The 23,795-nt window shown below is 35.6% G+C and overlaps 1 protein-coding gene across 1 annotated transcript in view; it reads left to right on the plus strand.

Moving 5' to 3' along the window:
- The window catches only part of LOC145671275 (28S rRNA (cytosine-C(5))-methyltransferase-like), a 49,399-nt gene that overhangs the window by 20,790 nt on the left and 4,814 nt on the right, over positions 1 to 23,795 (plus strand). The window contains exons 4-5 of the mRNA XM_081740216.1: positions 3,687 to 3,802; positions 10,124 to 10,296. Coding sequence (XP_081596342.1) covers positions 3,687 to 3,802; positions 10,124 to 10,296 — 289 coding nt within the window. The remainder of the gene's footprint in view (positions 1 to 3,686; positions 3,803 to 10,123; positions 10,297 to 23,795) is intronic.

Raw genomic sequence — 23,795 nt, forward strand, 5'->3', positions numbered from 1 at the left:
TACGCAACATTCCTTGATACTTCAGCCACCATGTAGAATTATTCTGCACCCTTGCCCTTTACCAAAACCCACCACAGATATCTTAATGCTGAACGGTGTTAAAATAATTCATCAATTATCTGTTCATTATTTTCATCATTTCGGTTTGCAGCATGTAATGTGGTATTTAGCAATGAGTCATCGGGATATCTAATATTCTGTAAATGTCGTGCATGGCCTAAATACCACAAGACACTTGCAACGTGCGCATATGTACCTAATGTACGAGCACCGCTTTGACATATACAGTAGTAACCTTGAATAACATTTTGATCATAATCCTGGTCATTGTGTTAGTAGACAGAGGATACCGCGATGCAATTCCTTTACTGGAATATTTAGGAATTGATCATAGAATGCCCGCACTCCTACTACCACGTGAAAGACAACTATCAACAGAAGATGCGAATACTTCTCGACTAGTTACTAAAAGTCGATGGATAGTCGAGGCAAGAACGGGGATCTGAGATCTGTTTTTAAGTTTCTAGCACAAACGTTGAATCTGCAACATGCAAAGAAACTGAATAGTTTCTATCGCATAGCTGGAGCTATTTTGAACAGATACCATCCCGTTATTTTCATGCAAGATGCAACCATTGAATTAGCTAGAGAAATAAGAAATACGTCAATCATGCCGAACGTTGTTAAAGCAAGAGTGGAGGTAGATAATCTTATTAGAAGGAACGGTCAATGGGTACCGCTGAATGATCAAGGCCTAATTGATTTCTCTGTACTTAACTTAAACTACTTACGAGATTTCACTGTAGGCACATATCAAGTAGATCTCTCATCCTCTTACGTCCAAGATAAACTAATACGAGATAAGGATGAGCAATTCCAGCTTGACGAAAACGTAACTGAACCGGGATTCTGCGCATACGTCTCTACTCAAGGTTCCGCAATGCAACTAAGCATCAAGTTTTCATAGCATATGTAGCCAATGATGAAGATGACCAGGATTATGATCAAAATGTTATACAAGGTTACTACTGTACATGTCAAAGCGGTGCTCGTACATTAAGTACATATGCGCACGTTGCAAGTGTCTTGTGGTATTTAGGCCATGCACGACATTTACAGAATATTAGATATCCCGATGACTCATTGCTAAGTACCACATTACATGCTGCAAACCGAAATGATGAAAATAATGAACAGATAATTGATGAATTATTTTAACACCGTTCAGCATTAAGATATCTGTGGTGGGTTTTGGTAAAGGGCAAGGGTGCAGAATAATTCTACATGGTGGCTGAAGTATCAAGGAATGTTGCGTACTTAAACAGCGATCTAAAAACACTCTAGTCTACTACGATTTGTGGCTTCGACGTTTTTATCCACCATATTGGATCTGCAATCTTGAATTCAAGAATTTTGACCTCAGATTCGTAACCAACGACCCAAAATACCCTAGTAAACAGCTATTTGTGGCTACATTCAGGAGTTTCGTGTTTTTGATCCGCCATATTGATCCTCCATCTTGAATTCTAGAGCTGTCACCTCAGATTCGTAATCAGCGATACGTGAAACCCATTATATCGTCGGTGAGACCAAAACTGTAGGTATTTCAACACATACGCGCAACTATAAACTACAGCAATATGGAACATCCGTAAGGTAATTCGCGGGGGGATATGTGGGGGGCAAAGGGCGGTGTCAAGTGGGGTAGCTTGATAGTCTAACATGTGGTTGTTTGGGGTCCTTGTTGAGTTGATTAAAACAACAAATTGTTTTACATGCTAAAATCAGTTCAATCCCCCCCAGCTACTTGGAGGCGGTTTTTTGGGGGGAAGGAGTGGATTTCGGTCTTTGTGCCCATTGAGACTTTTGATCCACATGTTAAGAACTATCAACCAGCGAAGTTTCAACAACATTAGCCGAAAGCCACTTTCCATAAGAAAAGTGCGGGGTCCTTTTCCGTACGAATAGCAGACAAAGGTAATGTAGCTAAATACCATACTTCAAACCATTTGCGGAAGTTACTTACACAAAAATTATATTTCAAAAACACATAAATATTATTCGTATCCAAACCTGCTTTTCAGCATTCATTTAATATATATATATGTCTTCAAAATCATAATACCCATTACACACACTTAATACGTTTAAGTCCAAAATACTATAGATTGATTAAACACTTTTCCACGCGTATTGAAGTTCCATTCTTTCAACTTCCCAGTCGTAACTTTGCAATTAGGAAAGCTACACCATTCACCACAAAAATTACGTAAGGTATGAAACTCAGATTACGTAACAGCTAAAGCATCTATCGGCTTACTCTCTCAAAACTATAACCAAAACGCAGAATGAGGTGCTGTCACTTGCGACTTTCCCCAAAACTATTCCAAAAGGAAAAGGACTTCTCACTCACAATTGCATGTACACATTTTTTTTATTAGTTTTTATTAGTTCATTTTTAATTAGGGGCTTGTTACGTACTTTCTGTAATTATTTGCACACCGGTTCTGAATTTGGACACCTGCCCTTGCGAATGTTGTTTATTCTTTTCATTCTTTCCTTTTAACATGTTCTGTTCTATTTTGTCTAGCACAGCATTCCATTAACTCATGACTTACAAGCCTGCTCGTCCAATTTACCTACATATCCTCCTCTTAATCCATTGAGGTTCATACCACTTTTCTATCTAATTTTTCTTTTCCCCCTCCAGTCCTTCTGTTCTTTCCCAATATATTTTATGTTAGTTCATAAGTTGTACTAAGAAAAATGATAGCTACAGAATCAGGGAAAATCATAATTTGTCATGGAAAAGAATCAAGGAATTTAATTATATAAGGTTGGTGTACTGAAACACTGGTCTGAAGGCAAAATTTATTCTAAATTGCATCATAGTGAATTCATAATCATGAGAACAATAACATATTCTTACAACCGAGCGAAGTAGCTCAAGTGATAGAGCGTTGGCTTCGCATTCGGGAGGTCGCGGGTTCGATTCCCGTTGGCGACCATCCTGACTGGGTTTTCCAGGGTTTCTCTCAGTCCTACTAGGCAAATGCCGGGATGGTACCTACTAAACAGGCCCTGGCCGACACCTTCCCAAATCCTTTCCATTGTTGTTGTTGTTGCTGCTGTTGTTAGATATTCAGTATAAAATGGCCTCTGAACTGTATCTGGTGATTGTTAAATAAATAAAATATATAATTAGAAAATGGTGCATACTGATGCCGTATGGGATCAATGCAGAACGTTTACTACCACACTATTTCCATCTAGTGGTAGAGATCTCGCTGAGAGCACATTAAGCACATGGAGAAGAACAAAGCGTATATGCTTTTGATACTTGTAGAATAGATCACAAATCCATCTTTTCCTTACCTTACATCAAAATTAATTTGTTTATAATCTTTCATAATACATGATTTCTGCTGAGATTGGCACCAAACTTTTCTTCACTATTGTAACACTATGATGGCAAATGGCATCCATCTGGTAACTGGATACCGCCCAAACTATATTATTTACATTTACCTGTGTAATGCATTAAAGAAAGAAAAAAATCAGCACAACCAAATTAATTCGTACATTAAAGAGTTAATTTGTTACATGAAATTGGAACAAATCACTCATTCTCAATATGTTAATTCTATTATTGAGTAAATATGTAAATATAGTTCTTTTCTTGATAGACAAGTTGTCTTGCCTCTTGGCTTCTGTCACCTGAGCCAGGAAGTGTGGTTTTAGACATGTGTGCAGGGCCAGGAATGAAGACGGCACATTTGGCTGCTTTGATGGGAAATAAAGGGTAAGTTTTTCAAAACATTATTTATTAAAAAAAAAAAAAAAAAAAAAAAAAAAGCAGAGTAAATTTAGTTGTGATAATTTATTAGTAGTAATTTCCTCTTGGGATCATGATAGTTGATATTGAAAAAGGGCTTATAGAAAATGTGTTCGATTCAGGATCGATTTTCACAATCAAACATCCTTGTAATCATGTTCATTTAGTCCCAGTAAGCAAATACTGGAATGTTAGCGTAAATCAAAGAGAATATGATGCTTACTTCGCACACAAAGTAATACTGTATGAAGTAAGAATTAAATGGACTTGTACTATTGTAAATTTTATTATCTATAAGGTATAGTATTTGCGCTGAAAATAATTTCAGGTAAAATTCACATCATCTTTCATTTTTTTCATAAAAACTTTTAAAGTAAAACTATAAATTTTAAAACAGGCTGTCCTAAACCTTAAAAATGTTATAGGTATCTGGTAAGACTTCCGGTCGTATTGTTTACAATTGAGATAAGGTAAAATCAGGATATGACATTATAACAGGTAAGTGTAATCGTGACGTATATCTCAGTCGTAATTCTGGTCTAAGGACATTTACCTGTCTAGTACCAGAAGGTGGGTGGGAAGTAAATTTGTAATTTAAAAATTTTGTGTATTACTTAAAGTGTGTAAAATTAGAAGCGCATATTTTTTTTTCACATGTTGTTTATTGCATATTACTTTTCCTAATATATAATTTCAATATTTTTAGCAATTCTCTAAACAGACAGGAACATTTTCTACGGATTTCCGAAGGACATTTAAATAGATTTGAAGAATAATTTAAACAAATTTATTAAAGTCAAATCATTCTATTAATATTCCTGTCCATTGAAAAGAAAACAAAAAATAATTTCCCATATAAATGAAAAGGCTAAAAAGCAAAGATGGAGGTATTCATAACCGCTTATTGTACTTTTTTGAAAATTACAAAATCCATTTACTTATATCTTGATCAGTTTTTACCTGATGGGCCTGCAATTTTCACGTGCAAAAACAATATCTGGGTTCGTAATTTTTGTTGTTGGAAATTGTTCATTATTTTCGGAAACGAGGAAAGTATAAAAGACATTGCAAAACCATACTCAGATATTCTGTCATTCTTCTTACAGATTTCTGTAATTCCTAAATTTTTATAGCTCCAAGCTTTCGACTCTTTCCTGGAGTCTTGGTCACGGAGATTAAAAACAAGAAGAAAAAGAATAGAAACATTAAGGAATAAAAAGGAACGGACTTAACCAAGGGAAGAGTTGTGTTGTACAAAAAACGCGATGCCCAGTGCGTCAGATGATTAAAATACAAAGGCTTTGAACAACAATTTTATATCATAAACTTTATGAAAGAGATCTAGTTAACTGATTTATTTAAAATACTCGTACTTAAAATGTTTGTCTCTGTTAAACGTGAAATCACACACAACCGTAAATAAAAGATTTGAAAGGCATAGTTATACGTTGGAGCTCGGGCGCTTTTAATTGCTATTGTAGCATTTTAATAGATAGACAGTATCGAAATATGTAACAGAGGCCAAAGAATTAGTTTTCAGAAATATTAACCGAATTATAATGAATACAAATTTTTGTTAAATTTGTGGATGCTTAGTCGCAAACGTAAACTGTGATTGTAACTGTTAATAGTTGGCAATACTTTCTAACATCTCCTATATGGTGCTAACAAAGACGAAATGAGCGTGATAGACAGTCTAGTACTACGAGATTTTTCCTACAAAGAACTACTTAGTCATTTCTTCAGTTTTGTATGTAGCTAAGTTTTTTTTTTTTAATATTTTTTAGCTTGAGTAATTATTTTAGATATGTATTTTTCTGTGTCCCGTATTGTGCTAGAACTTTCGTTAGAGTAAAATGTAGTAAAATATTGTGGGTCGTAAGTAATCCATCCCCTCTTCTGCAAAACTCGAGATTTTGGGTAACTCGATACCCCTTTTAGTCCGCATTAGGTCGAGTTTTCAGGACCTTACCGTATTTGCTAATTGATCCGGAAAGAAGGTGCACTTTTTAAATTCAAATAAGTGTCAAATGTTAAGGTGTGGCTTAAATTCGCTATCTTACAAGAAATTGGCTTTTACTAGCACGTTCCTTTATATTGTATGCTCTTCAGAATTGTGCTGATTTCTCTTTTTCCATCCTAACTCTCGCTCTTACCGTATACTTCTTGTCTTTCCACACACACACATCACACTGAGGTCATGTGGACTCCAGTAAATTAATGCATAGTATTTCAAAAACTTTTTTTTTCTTCTCATAAACAATTATAAAGTCTTAAAATCAGAAAAATCACTTTCTCCAATTTTAGTGAGCAAAATGCAATATTTTATTGATAAATAGGTAATACGTATTCAAAAGCTGCAATTTGATATAAAGCTCCAATTTACTACATCTAATAATATATCATTATCACAACATAGGTTTTTAACTGGCAAATCTACTGATTCTGCATTTTCGATTTTCTTAGTACTGTTATGCACGCGATAAGTAGTAAAAAGTGGGCAATTGGACTCTTTGTTGATCTTACTAAGGCATTTGACACTGTAAACTATGATCTCTTACTTAAAAAAAAATATACTAAAGGTTCTAAAAGCTGAAGAAACACACAGTCTGCTGTAGGAAGTAGTAGTTTAAGTGTTATTTAGGAGCATCAGACACAACACAAAGAAAACAAATATTGACGAAGCGTCTCATGTTCAGGTTTTTTCCTTTTGTCCTTTTTCTCTTTGAATTTTAAAGGTGCGGCATATTTTGGGACCAGTACACTAGTCGCATAGAGTGGCACTTCATTTGTCAAATCTAAAACAGTAGAAATCACACGATATCTGAAAACACACGCTGGATTAAGGATCTCACATTACTAAAATTATTGTAAATTATAAAATAATAACATTATACAATTAGAATCTTTTGATCGTTCATACTATAGTAGTTGCGGAAGATTTGCTTTACAGGATATTTCATACATACACATATGCTGAGATAGACCCATTTTCGAAGTTGTAATACGATATTCCCCACGTGAGAAGCTTTACGATCTCACAGTATCTTTCTCCAAAAAGAAGATTCACACTAACATAACAACATTTATGGGAAGGGCAAATTGCTTTCTAAAATTTTCTAAACTTTTTAAAAAGGGGAATTGGACGGACAGACTCCGTCATTACGTATCGTTCTCAGCGTCTAAAATATATACCAAGCTGCAATATCATAACTGAGCTTTTCAAGTTTTCTCCTGTAAAACTGAATTTATTTATTACCGCTTGATACCAGTTATGATATTACAGCTTGGTATTTATTTATTTATTTCAACAAGATTAGTAATATGATGTAATTCCATTTCAATACAAGGAATATGTGTCAATAACTATGCTGGATGTATAAAAAACGTATGTTATCTTGTGTTATTTAAAGTTCTTTTGTAATACATAATCTGTTCGTAATTTACATACTTAATTGTACCGTGGACGGGGCATCAGTTAATAGCTCAGATTACAACTACTAAACGCTAAACTAAGGGATGTAAGACGTGGGGATGAAAACTTATGCCCTGCATGAAACTTAACTGTTAAAGGTTATGTTTGAATGTAAATAAAATTCAAATGATTCAATTTTGTGAAAAAGGGACTAGTTTGAAAGGTAAAGTGAAATGAGAAAGATATAGATTACGATAGTAAAAGGATGAGCACTAGCCTGAATAATTCCTGGGTGACTGGCATTGTCCTTGTTGTTTGGAATGACAAATGGATCTTTCCTGCGTCTTCCGCTGTCTGGTAGGAAACTGAAGAAATCGAAACTAGCTGACATCTGGAACCAAATCCTATCAATTTGGTAGGGTCGTTGAAACAAATCTATGGTGAACGTTGTTCTTCATCTCTGCATAATGAATCAGGTGTTCTGGAAAACTGTTTCATTGATGTACCTTCAGAACTATAACTCAAAAGGTATGGAGCAAAGCCGTCCCCAATGGTATTGTATGCTTCTCTTCTCGATGTAGCACCTAACAAATCTCCATAACCAATGTTCGAAGTGTCAAAAAAGCAGAGGCGGTATGTTTCATTACGACTTTGACTCGACATACCTGCTATCTAAATGTTGAAATACAGTGAGGGTATGTTACCTAAAAGATTGCATTTTTATTTACTTAATGACTCAAAACCATGGGAAAGCTCCTCCGTGGCTAAGCGGTTAGCGTACGCGCCTTTGGCGTGGGAGCCCCGGGTTCGATTCCCGGCGGAAGCTCATGTGGTTCGGATTCCACGTTAATCATTAGGTCCACGTCTCATATAGCCTCGCTGCTGAAAGGGACGCTAAACTAAAATCAACTCAACTCAAAACCATGGGAAAGCATCGCCATAGTTACGGGGAGCATGAAGATGCTTTCCGAATTTCTGAGAAAAAAAAAATATCCCCTTGTGTTGTATTATAGAGAACTATACACGAAAATGTTTAAAAACCGAGTTCTCGTTCTAACAATTTTTAAACAATTCATCTCTGGAGGTTGGATATTACTTTGGTTCCGTTTCATTCTGTTGACATCATCTGCGCTTCTGCTTCCCTTTCCAAGCCAGGATTTCACAAATTTTTCTGACTTAAACTCTTCCATCAGACGAAGAGTTTCAAGAAGAATAGGCTATTTACAGAAGGTACTTAAAGTCGATTCCTTACAGTTAATAATATGTTGTTCATAGCACTAAATGATTTTGCACATTCAGCTGTTGATATGATTATAGTGTCTATTGCTGCCACAAGCAGTTTCAGATCATCTGGAATAATGCCGTTATTCACATACTATCTAAACGCTGTAACATTTGTTCTCGAATCGATTCTAAACTTTTGACAAAGAAATCTGATTTTCCCGTCGTCAAAGGAAACGACTCTGTTCGCAGCATCAATCCCTTTTTTTTTCTAATACTCATGATACAGTGAAGCATATGTATCAGATTTGAATGAAGAAGATTTAATACGTTGAGTAGTAAGCATTCGTTTTTCCATTTCTCCTTTCAGATGGGCATAAAACGTCTTTCTGTCTATTATCTGCACTCTATTTGGGCCATGTAGCTCAACAGCTTTTAATATTTTACACTAGATTCCTTGTTTTTTCATTTCGAAATATTCACCAGAACGAGTGTTCAATGAGTGAAATACTTGTATTTTTTGCTTTATGAAATTGTGAGCTTGAATAATAGTCATCTCTCAGCTTTGTAGCTGAAGGGATAACTTCTATTCGCCTAGTGCTTCCAACATCAAACTCATATTCTGTAGAACATGTACAGGATATATTCTGTACATCTGTTATCCTATCCAACAACACTTTGTACTGGTTTCTTTCTTTGGAATTCTTTCCAGAATCAGTACAAGCAAATTGAAAATGTCGTACGAAAGCGGGAAAGCCAGTTTATCATTGTAGACACAAAAGAAATCCCGGCGAACTCATAACGATGCTTTCCGATTTCAGTTTAAACGAGTTGCCTCAATACACTATCTTTTGTTTGGATTGAACCCATGACTCATTTGTTTTTGTCATGTGATCCTTATCTGCAACCATACCATAAACACAAGTTCTTACGTAGGAGCAAGGCGTAACTTGGAAAACAAAAGGTAGGAAAAAGATAACAAAAATGTCGGTGTTGTCAGCTTACAAAGTATTTCTATATAAGAAATAAAATCTTTGACGTGCAAAGCTATTCGTCAATTACTGTGTAAAAATGGATTTATTAAAGTTATATTGGCATTCACTTTCCAGTGATGGTATGTCTCGTTCACTGAAAAACCAGAGGCGGTATGTCTTCATCACTGAAAAACCAGAGAGGGTATGGCATACCACGGCATACCGCCTCACTTCGACCACTGTCCATAATGATTACCGCTTGAAAACATGTCCTCTGCCGTTTTGTTTCATCGGAAGAATAACTCTTGCGTACAATGAACCAGGAAGTTCTTTGCTAGGCGGAAGGGAAACTAGTCTTACATTTATTCGTATCTTTTGCAATGACAATAAGAATATACATGTTTACTCGAGCTGTCTGAGAATGTACAACATAAATAAAAGTTTTGTTTTAACTGAATAGAAGATTTCAATTATTCTGATATGTTTTACTTGAAGAAATGAAAATAAGCTGATTAAATGTTTATGAATAAATTTAACAATTTATAACAGAAGTACACATAACTATGGGTTACTTCACATAATTGTTACGTAAACATAAATTTTGTTTTAAACCCTAAATGTACTAATAAAATGTACATAAGCATGAACAGTTCTTAACTTTATGAATTATTTTTGCAGAAAAATATATGCCGTAGAGAAGAATAAATCAAGATACGAAGAAATGTGTAAAATAATAAGTAATGCAGGTGCATCTTGTGTTGAAACTATTCTGGGAGATGTAACAGAAGCGACCATTCCAGACCCTGACAGTATTAATTATATTCTTCTGGATCCGTCTTGTTCCGGATCAGGTGTGTGTTTCAATCTTAAACATGATTTACTTGCTTCTTGTCTCTTGAAATTAATTGCTTCCTATCATCCTTGCATTGCAAAATCCATTTTAAAACCGTATAGGCTTCATTTTGTTCCGAATGATAATCTCCACTCTTATGTTTTTACCTGTAAGTTGCATACTAACTTGTATTTGAGCTATATGTCTCCTTTTTGAACTATAGTACTTTGAGAAGAAAGAAAGAAAAAAAAAAAAAACGAGCACTACTGTTATCTGAGCTCGTCTGTACGTCCTTGAACTTATAACCAATCTACTAATGTAAGTAAAATATAACCAGGTTATGAAGTATTATTGTTTTCATAATTGAGAGTTCTCAGATAACTAAGTTTTAATTTCACCTTCAGGTAGCAACTTAACACGCACAGAAATGTTATCAGTGAACTCAGGTGAAATTCTGATTCCTTAAAAAACTTTGCACTTTTAGACTTTCGACTCTCCGCTGGAGTCTTGTTTATGTGGGATGAAAATAAGAGTAAAATAAATAAAAACATACGAAATATAAAAGAGTAGACTTACCGGAGAAAAGCAGTGAATATGGACCTTGCCAATTGCTCTTGTTACTCTTAAAATGGTTGTGTGGCTCACTGCGGAAAATAAATAAATTAAAAATAAAATAAAATAAAAATAAATAAAATAAAATAAAACGGGCAGAGGGGGGGGGAAGAAGCTTATAGTTTGAAAGTTCAACTATTTTCCAGGAATCAGAACATAATATTGGGAGTACAAATTATTTCGGTCCGTTTGTTTGTGGTCAAAAATGCATTTATTTCAAAACAAAATGAATGAACAGATTAATCAAAGTATTGTCCATCGCTGGCTACTACTTTTCCCCCACCTATCGGGCAATTTTCGAATTCCATATTGATAAAATGTTTCGTCTTTGGAGGCGATCGAAGTTAGGAGCAAATTTTCGATTTCTGCAAAAGAAGTGAACCGGTGACCTGTCAAATCGTGCTGCATCCATCGGAACAACCAGTAACACTGCTCAACAACGAAAATGTAAATTGAACAAAATCAGCTAATTCTTATGGATTTTGTGGTGCTGATCACGAATTTGAAAGTTATTTTCGAATATTAGCTCTACTTTTCGTTTTACAGGCATGCCTAATAATAACGCTTTAAAAATAAAAATATTCGCTTCGTTTGGGGTAAAATGTTACACTGATCCGGCAACACTGGAGAAACTATATAAACGCTTGGTTTCATTGTGTTCCTTATCTCAGTAGTGTTTTGCTATTGTTAGAAAAGAAAGGTTTAGTGCAGTTATTAGCGTTTTGGGTGTGACGTTTGTGTAGTGCAGGACATAAAAATACAACTACAAGTACGCAAAAATACTTGTATTTCGAATGTATATTTTTAAATAGTTGTCGGAACTATTTCAAGTGACATTTTGAGGATTTCAATAAACAAAAATGCCGCGAAATTGTGTAAACAGTGCGGATAGCTTCTGCTACGTGTGTGGGGAAGTGACATTTTCCTCACAAAAGCAGACTATAACACCACTAATAAGAAAAGCCTATCAATATTACTTTGGTTGTAAAATTGGAGACCAAGATAAATCTTGGGCACCCCACATTGTGTGTAACACTTGTGCCAGCAATCTAAGAAATTGGATTAATGGGAAGGGGCGCTCAATGCCTTTTGCAGTGTCCATGATTTGGAGGGAGCCAAGCGACCACATCAGAGACTGTTATTTTTGTATGGTTCCTTCCGTCAAGAAGGGAATTTCCACGAAGAAGAAGCGGGCCTTGATCTATCCTAACATTCCTTCTGCAATGCGCCCTGTTCCACATGGAGAAGGACTACCTGTTCCTGACCCACTGTAATGTGCCATTACAGTCTAATGAAATTATGTTTTTAATAGGAGGGTGCCCGAAATTTTTTGCACCGACTGTACTTGATGTTTAACAAAAAATTTCTGGCTGTTCATATAATTCGTAATTTTATTTGTTATTCTATTTCAAATTAACATGAAAAAACTGTAAAAAATTCATTGGGAATGGTAGTTTTGGGAATCAATATCTTTATTTATATTTTAAATTAGTTATAAGTTTTGTATATGGATATGTAAATGGATTATTACAATTCTTACGGTGTCAGTGCTATCCGAAAATATAGATCCACTATTGGACGGAACTTTCCAGATCAAATAACCAATCTAAAATTCGACAGAATTTTCAGGACCACCCTTCACCTCTCTTTTAGATACCTAGGTCCTTCTAAAAAACTAGTTTAATCCAGATTTTACCAAATTTTATTCGTTTCAAAGCCCCACCGCCAAAATGCTTAGTTTTGATTGGCTGATAAACCCACGCTATGATATTAGGGCGCAATTATTCCATTCCAAGCCGGAAAATCTTGCTGACAACAGCCAGATTTCGATCGTCGAGCTTAAAAGGTCGCAACGGAGTGAGAAAAACTGCAGTAAAAGGTAAAACTAATATAATAGTCGAATAACTACCAAGCAGGAAGCTACGGAGCCATAATTTGTTAGTTTTTCCTAGTAAAAACCGGACTGAAGAAATAAAAAATAGATGACGCCATGTTGTGCAGATATTGTTAGTTATGGACAGGCTTTGTAAAGTGCATCAGTTTGCGAGTTTTCTTAGGAATCTATAAACAGTTTCGGAGGAGTGGTGTTTTCTCCCTTAAAATATTCTTATCCTTAAAATTATTCCTTCTCTAGTTACGTAAGGCCTGCCTCACTACCGTTTGTGTTCGTGTATGTAGTGGATGTGATTTCTTTTTGTATTTATTTATTAGTAACATGGCGGTATTTAATTTTGTGGTAGTCAGTCCAGTAATCACAATGCACGTGTAAATTTCAATAAGGGCTCCTATCTGACTCCCAAATTGGGAGTACGGCTTCCAGCGGGATGAGTTGAACATTCAGTTTGTTCCGGGTTCCTGCCCCTTCAGGGCAGGGGTCCTATTGCTAGCTAATACTCCGATATGTCCCCTCAGGGCATCGATTAAATAGGTCGAGTAAAGAATATGATTTAGTAAATATAAGGGCCAGTTGGCCCTGTTCATTTCTTTCCTTTCGTTACCTTTCATAGAGCCGATTTAACATGGTGAAATCTGAATGATTTCTGTGTATATTTATTAGTATAACATGTATTAATGTAGTGTGTAGTATGAATGTGGCATGATGTGTCTTGTAGTTCGAGTAGTATGTGTATATTTGTAATGTAGTATCAGTGATAGTGATAATTAAGTGATGAAAGAGTGTGTTGGACAGTGTAGTATTTACTATGCGATAAATTTTTATTACTCCGTCATTAAGTGAACGTAATATAGTATAATAATTCCGTGTACAAGGTCACATTCAGTTGTTCAAGGGTTCATTATATCGTCGCTAGCCCTAGTGTCAAAAGTCAGTACTAACCGCCATTCTTCCGTCGAGGTGCTTAGTGATTTAGTTTTCATGAAATTGACCTTTCTTTCCGAAATAAAACCTAGAAGGTATAATTCACAGCCCATATGAATGTACAGTTAGGTCAAGTGACCTAAAATTAATATATTCTGAAAGTTTCAACATTCTGCATAGTCTAGAAATCTAAATATTTAAATAAATAAACAATACGTAAATTTTTAACAGAAGTCGGGCGATATGATGCTAGTTCTTCGCTTTGGAATTATATTAGATGTTCATTTTTCTTCGTGGCTGCAGAAGTCAATTGTTGCTGCAGAAATTTCGTAAACATTAAATATTATCGCGGATAATTCTATTTTCAGTGAACATACGTAGGATTTTTTTTTCTTTCTTAATAAAGCTACCAAGTATTACATAGTATTGTGTGTGTGGTAAAAGAGTCTTGGGTTCGAGTGAGGTTGTCGTGCGGTGATCGGAATGGGAAAATGTTTGTAGTGATTATAGATTTTAAAGTATTATGATGAAATGTGTAAATAGGCTGGGCGTAGATAGAGGAAACAGGGTGTTTGTAGAATATAGCGTCGTGGCAAATGAATATTAATGTGAATATGAATATTAATAAGTATATGAATATTGTAGTAAATGAATATAGAATATAGGACACCCATATAGTTAAATATATAGTAGCCCAGTGAATACTTCGCCGCGTGTTGATATATAGATATTGAATAGATACGTGTAACTACAAACATCTCAGGTTCTGACCCCTGCACCATAATATCACGCGGACCGGAGGGCGATATATAGTCGGACTACGGTAATACTTTGTAGTTTATGTGTCATAATAGTAATCAACCATAGTAATACCATCTGATAGAATGGGTAGCATCATATAATCGCTGACTAGACATATTGAATAATAAATTATGAAAAGACAATAGTAGTTAGACAACAGGGCTGTAGTGAATCATATCTTCTGGTCGGTTTTAAAAATAGAATGTACCACTCCGTGAGATTTTTTTTTTTCCTTCACGTTACCTACTCAGGCTAGCTTACAATGTTCATGGAGGCAACAGCTCTGACTGGGTACAGAATCAAAACAATTAGTTATTGAAATTTATTTTCGCGTACCCGGATGTCGACCCCTAGTCCCTTTAAGTATTTTCATTTCTTTTCTTAGTTTAATTAGACGAGGGAAATTAACGACATCCCAGACTGTGGCGTGTCTGCGCAGGGTAGCTATCGGTGAGGTTTGGAATAGAAATCACCGATCCAAAATTCAGTTTATTTAATTTTTTTTTTTTATTTCGGCAAATCATTAGTTAGGGATATCTTAGATAATACTTCTATTCTAGTTTCATTACTGTCCTCGAACCTTCTTAGTTTTTCTAAGGGGTCGAATATTTTTTTTTACTTAGAGATTTCAAAATTGGGGACGCAGTTACCTGGTCCCTTTCCCCCCCTCCTTTTTTCCTGCTGGTCTGGGCCGGATACGGGGATCGGATTTCAATCTTACAAGCCAACTCTTGTGGGATTGGGATCTGATGGACACAGAACTTGCATCCTTGGCAGCAGGGCGCCCCTTGAGTCTACGTATTTGAGTAGACCACCCTTTTTGGCATATTAAGAATATTTTGGCTATGGATTTTGTTGAGAGCGAAATTCGACTTCTAACTTTGTAGCGTTAGTTATTTCTCACTTAAGTCTTTGGCGCCCCTATTCTTCGTCTTCCTTCTTCTCTATCTCTCTCTCTGTCTTCATTTCTTCAAGTTTTTTTAATTTTTTCAACCTCCCCCCCCCCAAGATTTTGAACTTGTTACTTACGATTTATTTAACGTACAACTCTGATCTGAAATTACCAGCTGAGACGTTGCAAGACACGATTCATGGATAAAGTAGATAGTGATTGGGTCCTCCATCACATTTTGACCTATCGCTGAAATGAACAAAGACTTCGTAGTTGACGACACTTCGATTACGTTCTTTCACCGTCGTCCCTCTTAAGTTTTTCTTTTTTAAATCCGTTGGTCACTTTCCTTTCTGTTTTGGTTTTCGATTACTTTGTAGTTAATCTGGGCCCAGAAATTGTATTTTGATTTACCTAGTTATATCTAGAAATGCTCTGTGTTACGTGCCTGCCTCACAAAGTTTTTTTTTTTTTTCTCCTTCATGATTTAAACACGAATTGATTATATAAAGTTAAAAATTTATAGACGCGCGGTATCAGATAAAATTTAATTTGTTTCCAAATGTAATGTTGGAAGTCATTTGTTTTCTTGGACAATGTTGCAACCTTGTAAAATTTTATTGTTGGGGATGATTAATTTAAATGTGTGCGCATTTATTATAAATATATATATATATAGAGAGAAATAAATACTTCGAAATGTATGTGTAATTAGTATGTGAATATGATGTTAAAGTAAAAGTATGATATTAAATGTATTATGAATATATGTAAGAGCGCTCGTGTCTGTCCCCCTAGACGTGTATTGGTTGCTATAGTTTACCAGAAGTCTTCCGACGAATTTAAGAATGTAGATTTTGTTAAGAATACCGCCGTGCACTTAAGTAATTTTCCTTTTCTTCTGAATCAATGTAAGTGATAACCTCTGTAATTATATAATGGCATGCATTGAAAAAATATCGGCAGGTCTAAACGTAACCCCCATCATAACAAATATTATCCCTGGACAATTAACCTAAAACCATTGTGGAAAGTGCACCTTGAATCCTTCTCACCTACATGTGTATCCTGTGACTTGACCAGTTTTTTTTTATCCTCAATTTGAACCATCATACTCCGTACACCTGTGGAAGATCATTTTTTTTTCTAATCCGAACCATGTATAAACATATACGAAAGTGATCCTAATGAAAGGTCTCGTGAAGTGTCCCAGTGTTGGATAAATAACTTGAAATTATTCGATTAATAAATTTGGAAATAGACCGTCTAAGAGGAGAAACTTCCTCTAGTGAAAGTTATTTTCTCGAAATCCCTAGATGGGTATAGACGTAGCAGTGTGCGATTGCAGATATAAACTGTTACCAGTTACAAACCAAATATAGACGACGAATGGTTTTGTAAACCAATAGATATATATATATACATATAGAGATATATATAAATGACCACAAACTAAGTTAAATGGAGCGAAACGTTTTGGACACTACGACTAGTGCGTGAGTTGTGATTTGGACGCTCGAAATTATTAATATTTTAATATCTCGACGTGAGGTAGAGACTCATATAAGTTCTAATACACCAAAAAGTTTTTTTTTCTTTCCTCTTTGTCCAATTTTTTTTTTAAGTGAAATAAGTTTTTTTTCTTTTGCGTATGTCGCAAATCATCATTTTGCTTTAGCATGCCTAAGATATGATACGTGTAATTATTTTGTTTTCCTTTCTTTTTCGTTTGTCAATATGATTGAATATATAAAAAATTACTAAAATATAACACTATGTACTCTATTAATATATAACCAAGAACTTGTGCTTTTAATATTTTCTTCATAATTATTTGTTTTGTCCTTTTTTTTTTCACTATGAATGTAATAAACTATTTATACCTTTGTAGTTAGTTGGTTTCCTTTAAACATATATACACTGTCCTGAGTGAGTGAGCGTGTGAATGCATGATAGATTTAATATAAGTAATTTTAGTGATATCATTTGTCATATTAACATCTGTAATATATGTGTCATGTTTTAATATATGTGTTAAGGTAAATAATATAGGTCATGAAGGACCGTCACTAATGGTTTAAATCGGCTCGAGGAGTGAAGCAAAAATAGCAAGAATAAGCCTAAATACGACATCTTTCTTCCAGGAAGTTGAGACTTTTATTGATGCGATACATAAATTTATATTGAGTTGATAAGTGTGATTTTTTTTTTTCCTCGGCTAATTCATATGTGTGGTCGATCCTAGAGGACAGAGTTCAGATGCTGGATAGTTATCAGTCACCGGTCAGAATAACTTTACAAAGAATTAAATTTCACTTTTCTCATTTCCAGGTCTAGGTCTGGGCAACCCCATGATCGTGGTGCCTGGAGCTAGGTCTGGGTGGTATGAGGGAACATGTGTCTATTCCGAAGCATTCCAAAATTGATTAGTTGTTAATAACGTTTAGAATGATTCGTCTTTCAACGACTCTCCCGACCTTTTACTATATTTCCGGAATTATCCAGTAATCTGTTTCTCATTAAAATACCCTATCTCTTTTCTTTCTTCTTTACCTACCTCCTTCTTTTACCCTTCTACTTTCTTCTCTTTCTTTCCTATTTCTAAATGAAAGAAAACGGAGTCATGATTGAGAGTAGTCGCTATTGGCACGGTCAATAAGTTGTTTCGATGAGTTTTCTTCGGGAGTCCGATATGGAATAATTAACAATAACAAAAGGTTTATTGGAAGTTACTCTATTGGAAAATAATCTGGATTTCAATTAGTAAGTGATCTTTCGTAATCGTCCTCGTTAAAGAAAATTAATTTTAGCGACTCCTCTCCAACTCTACATTAGCTCTTTTATCTTCGTTAAATTTTTACGTCTTCTTTTAAATTTTGGCTAACCGTGACAGGACCTGTTGCCCTAGAAACGACGGTTTCTATGGCAACGGACAGAAGTTTTTTCTTTCACCACCTAAAGAATACGATCTTTTTTCTGATGATGGTCAAGAAGTTAAAGCTCCTGAATCAAGTACTTCGAAGGACTCTACGTTTGTTGTAGAAGAACCTCCATGTGAATCACATAGACTTACTCAAGAGGAACTAAGTGATCTAATTAGAGACTTGGACCTCTCGAAAAGCAAAGCCGAAATTTTAGCGTCACGCTTAAAGCAATGGAATTTATTGCAGGAAAAAGTAAATATTTCAGTGTATGGGAATAGGGAGAAGATGTTCACTTCATTTTTTACTATGGGAGACACACTTGTGGCATGTACAGATGTAAATGGTCTCATGAGGGCACTTAAAATTAATTACGAACCTACGGAGTGGAGGCTCTTTATAGATTCGTCCAAGGTGAGTTTAAAGGCAGTGCTTTTACATATCGGAAATGAACTTTCTTCAATTCCTGTAGGTTACGCAGTTCATATGAAGGAATGTTATGAAAACTTGAAACGTTTACTTCAAGCCATTAAATATTACGATTTTCAGTGGCTCATTTGTGGTGACCTTAAAGTAATAGCACTGTTGCTAGGTATGCAGTTAGGGTATACAAAGTATTGTTGCTTTATATGTGAATGGGACAGTAGAGATCGTGGATCTCATTACCGCAAAAGTGATTGGAGTACCAGAGAAACTCTTCAGCTGAGAGTGAAAAATGTGCAGCATGAACCACTGGTAGATCGTAACCGAATTTTGCTTCCCCCTCTACATATTAAATTAGGTCTTATGAAAAGATTTGTTAAGAGCAATAACCAAGAGGATGAGGCCTATAAGTACCTAAGAGGACAATTCCCTCGGTTAAGTGATGCCAAAGTTAAAGAGGGTGTTTTCATAGGGCCACAGATTAGGCAACTATTCAAAGATCACAAGTTCGACGAAATTCTCCAAGGTGAGGAGAAAGCTGCGTGGGAAAGCTTGAAGAGTGTTTGTTCACAGTTCTTGGGAGGACACCGAGCAACAAATTACAAACAACTGGTAGCAAAGTTGTTATTGTGCTACGAAAATCTTGGTTGCAATATGTCTCTGAAACTCCACTTTCTTCATTCACATCTAAACTTCTTTCCCGAAGATTGTGGAGCAGTAAGTGACGAACATGGTGAGCGTTTCCATCAAGATATTGCAGCCATGGAGAAGAGATATGAGGGAAAGTGGAGTTCTAACATATTGGCCGACTACTGTTGGACTATTGCAAGGGATGCTCCAGATGTAACCTACAAAAGGCAAGCCAAGCGAAGACAAATAATAAACATAATCCTGTACAAGGGATCACTTGAAACTTTTGTCTACATTGCAGTGTAGTTCTTGCACAAAAAAGTATTTGTACATATTTTTCATGTTTTGATGTTAATACTGATTTTTATTACGGAATTGTTAATATTTAACTTGATCACGGTTACTTTATTTTCTGTATCGCTGTGAAACTGGTATTTGCGCAATTTTGAAAAAGGAAGTACAAGGGTATAGAAAGCTATAGGTTAGGGTACTTCTTAACTCCCCAGCTTATCACATCACAGTGAAATAGATAAAAAAAAAGTTAAATGTAGGTTTTTACAAGGATTTTGCTTAAATGTTCTATAAATATTAATACATTTGTATATATACAGCTACTGTTGTACAAGGGCGTTTTTTTTCACAACCTGAGCTAAGAAAATTCTTCTATTATCATTTCCTTTCATATTATGCTTAAATGAATGTAAAAATCGCAATTTCAAAGAATTTACATACTTTCGATCAAAATTTGTTGAACAGTATAATTAGAAGGAACAATGTCTGACGAATACGGTGGGTGCGGTAAAATATCTCACTTGAGCGTTTCAAAATATTTTTTACAACTTTTGCGACATGAGGCCGATAACTTTGTCATGTCTTCGCTCGTATTCCGGTCGTTTTTCTCGTAGTGCAAGGCTTAAAGGAGCAATTGTAGCCTATACCAAATCGCCCGTATTGGAATCGCCAAGTTGTGGCAGCTCATAGCATACAACACCCTTTTGGTCCCATCAGATACACAGCATGACCTTCGAACCATGAATATTTGGCTTTGATGTTGATGTCTATGGCAACGACTGACTGGGCATAGCGTAGTATTTTTTCTTCTTGGGGTTGTCGAAGAATATCCATTTCTCATTCCCAGTCACAATCCGATGTAAAAACTCTTTCTTTGTTTCTTTTGAATCAGGTAGTCGCAATTGAAAACTTGCCATTTAACGTATCTCTGTTCCAGTTCATAAGGCACCTAATTGCCTTGCTTCTGAATCATTCCCATGGATTTCATTAGTACGGAAACTCTTTGTTGTGTAATTCCCAATGAATCTTTTTTTTTTTTTTTTTCCTGTCCAGAGCGAGGCTTGTCTTCAACGTTAAAATCACCATTCTTGAAACGTCGAAACCATTCCCTACATGATTTATCAGTTGGAGCATTGTCACCATAAACTTCTACAAGCATTCAATGCGCTTCAGCTGCACTTCCAATTAAAGCAGAAAACTAAAACCTACCGCAAATGCTGCTTAGTTAACACAAAGTTTGTCATATTCAACACAGTAAAAATAGGGGTTTTGTATGAAATTCAAAGCGATATAAACTGAATATTATTGACAACTGTAATGAATAATTTCATTTGAAATTTCAGATGAATAAAAAAGACGACTTTCAAGTGGTTAAGGCCATTTTTATCATTAACTTAAAGGCCCTATGCTTATATTATTATATTCAATTTTCCATTTGTCATATTTATTTGCAGAGAGTATTTTCAATGTTTATCTGAAAATACTCTTAATTTTGATATCGTAGGAAACTTTTATGGAGACCGAGAAAATATATAAACATTGCAAATACTTTGCGGAATGTGCGCGTCAAGACATTGATATTTTTAGACCTATTTTTCTGAGAACTTTTTCAAAGAAATTTTTGTATATTAGAGATATCGGAAAGTAACTGATTATTTGTAAAACATTTTGAAGATCAAGTGTAGTTAAGAAAATATAAATATTATTTAATGACATAATTACTATTGTTAATTAGAACATTTTTCCAAAAATAAACTGCCTGCCTTTGGACATCATTTTGTTAATGCAAGGTTTTATATCTTATGTTGTGTTCTAAGGACCTGAATAAATGATAGTCAGTAGGGGCAATACAAAGGATTTAACTAAGGTATAAAGTAGCTGGTATGTCTATATTAACATAATGACGAACACGATACACAAAGAGTAAAAAAGTGCATGACTGGAGGGGGGCGCGGTGGCTCAGTGGTAGATGCTCACCTCCGGTGCTTGGGGTCCCTGGTTCGATCCCAGCTCGCGCCGTGTGGACTTTGTGGTGGACAAACACTGTGTTCGTGGGTTTTCTCGGGGTTCTCCCGTTTCCTCCTACTTTCTTCATTCCACCATTTCATTCATTTCTCATAATTACCGTCTCCTTTAGCTTAACCGGCATAACCGTGGGACGTAAAACTTAAAGATTTTTTTGCATGACTGGGCCGGTACTTGAATCCGGAATCTTCGGCGTTACCTTGTCGATGCGTTAACCACTACGCTACCCAGTTCTCTTCCACAACAACCATGTACTAACTCACTCTTGATGTCAGTGTTCCTTTCCTCAGACCTCAGAATAGCATTATCTCTACAAATGTGAACTATGTTGTTTATGTCAATTGTATAATATATACGTCATAGAATACTGTATATGCATCAATTTTGTTAGAAACTTGAAACTTGGAGAACATTTCCTATTACATAATGTCTACGAACGTGTTTCTGTCCCAAACTGACAATTTTCTGCGAACATGGAGGGTTTTGGACAGCGGCGCAACTAGGCTAGTTGTCACCCGGGGCAAGAACTCGCCTGAGCGCCTCCCCCCTGACCAACCAACAAAAATGCTTCCCAATTTACCTGATAATGGCATCACACACTAATTCTTCTATTCCATTTTTTCTTCAAGTGGTAAAGCTTGATTTCAAAATTGCAGTACATAATTTAATTTTTAGTACAAGATAAAAGATCTATTTGATTGCCAAATAATCTGAGAGTAGCATGTTTGACATATTCTTGTAGTCTTATCATAACTTCAAATCAAAATATTTTTGGAATTATATCGGAATTTGCATATGTGTAAAATGAATCAGCAGTCTATTGCTGTAGAATAGAATATTTAATTATGACAAAAGTGGAGCTGTTGTCTCGAGTATTATACTCCGACATTTTGCAAATCTCTTAAATCGATGTAAGCTAAACGAAAACACAAACAATGAAGTTAAAATTCAGCGGGCTCTTTTGGTTGCAAAGGTTTTTACAGTGTCCTCATAAGATAGCTTTGAAGCTAACTTACGCTGTATGGATATGATCCAAAGGTTGGTGAGTCCTGTTAATTTTCTGAGGTATTTTTTAATTATCTTTAGTCTGCTAAAGCCCCTTTCCTTGCCTTATAGTGAAAATAAATATTTTCCCAATTTTAGAATTCCCCAATCCGGCACCCAGGCCACAAGCTCCGTTCCCTCCCCCTCCCCCATTAGTTACGTCATTGATTTTGGATTTGAAACATAACGGGTAGTACTTTTCCATGTTTACAGTACTAGAACAAGTCGGCTATGAAATTAATATTTGAAAAGACTGATTTGTGTTTCATTTACGCCACATTTTGTAAAGTATCACCCATTGTTGCAGATATAGGTTACTTCTTAACTAAACTTGCATTTTGCGTAAAATTTCCTTTAAATTCATTTATATGTGAAATGAAACGTGGACCGCAACTTAACGTGAGATCCAAACCACATGAACTTCCACCAGAAATTAAACCTGTGCCTTCCTCGCCAAAGACATGTACCCTAACCATATAGCTACAAGAAGTTCACGGTACCTAGGCATTGGAGATGAGCTACCTAGGCGCTTGGCACGCAAGGAATGCGTATATCATGCATATGGATGTAATGTGCTTCTGCCTTTTTCAAAATATCTACAACCGTATGCCCATTTTGTACAAATTAAACACGTTTACACAATTACATGGCACGTCAGTATTCTTGTTTCTATTTCGTCACAGTACTACCGCTTTGTTTCATTGTTTCCATTCACACTTTGCAGTATTGTTTGTATAGTTAAAGAAAAACGCAATCCGTGTTTGGATTTAGACACGGATCAGGCTGTTCCCAGCCACGTATCTTTCCTGTACTCCACGCCAAACAGTTGTAACTTTTCTGTGTTAGACACTTATCTTGTAATGTGCCATGCAGTATTACCACATCATCATTTCTTACCGGGCCCTACGCCCGAAAGAAGGCCCCGGAGGTTGAAGGTCATGTATGTTACCGTCTTCTTTTTACATCTACCCTCATCCCCGCTGAGCACAAGCACGACTTTTAAAGTACCTGATATACATGTATGAAAACTCCCTTAACAAACACCTCTCAATAATGGACAC

This window comes from Thermobia domestica, chromosome 15 (genome assembly GCF_964235325.1).
Source record: "Thermobia domestica chromosome 15, izTheDome1.hap1.1, whole genome shotgun sequence".
NCBI lineage: Eukaryota > Metazoa > Arthropoda > Insecta > Zygentoma > Lepismatidae > Thermobia > Thermobia domestica.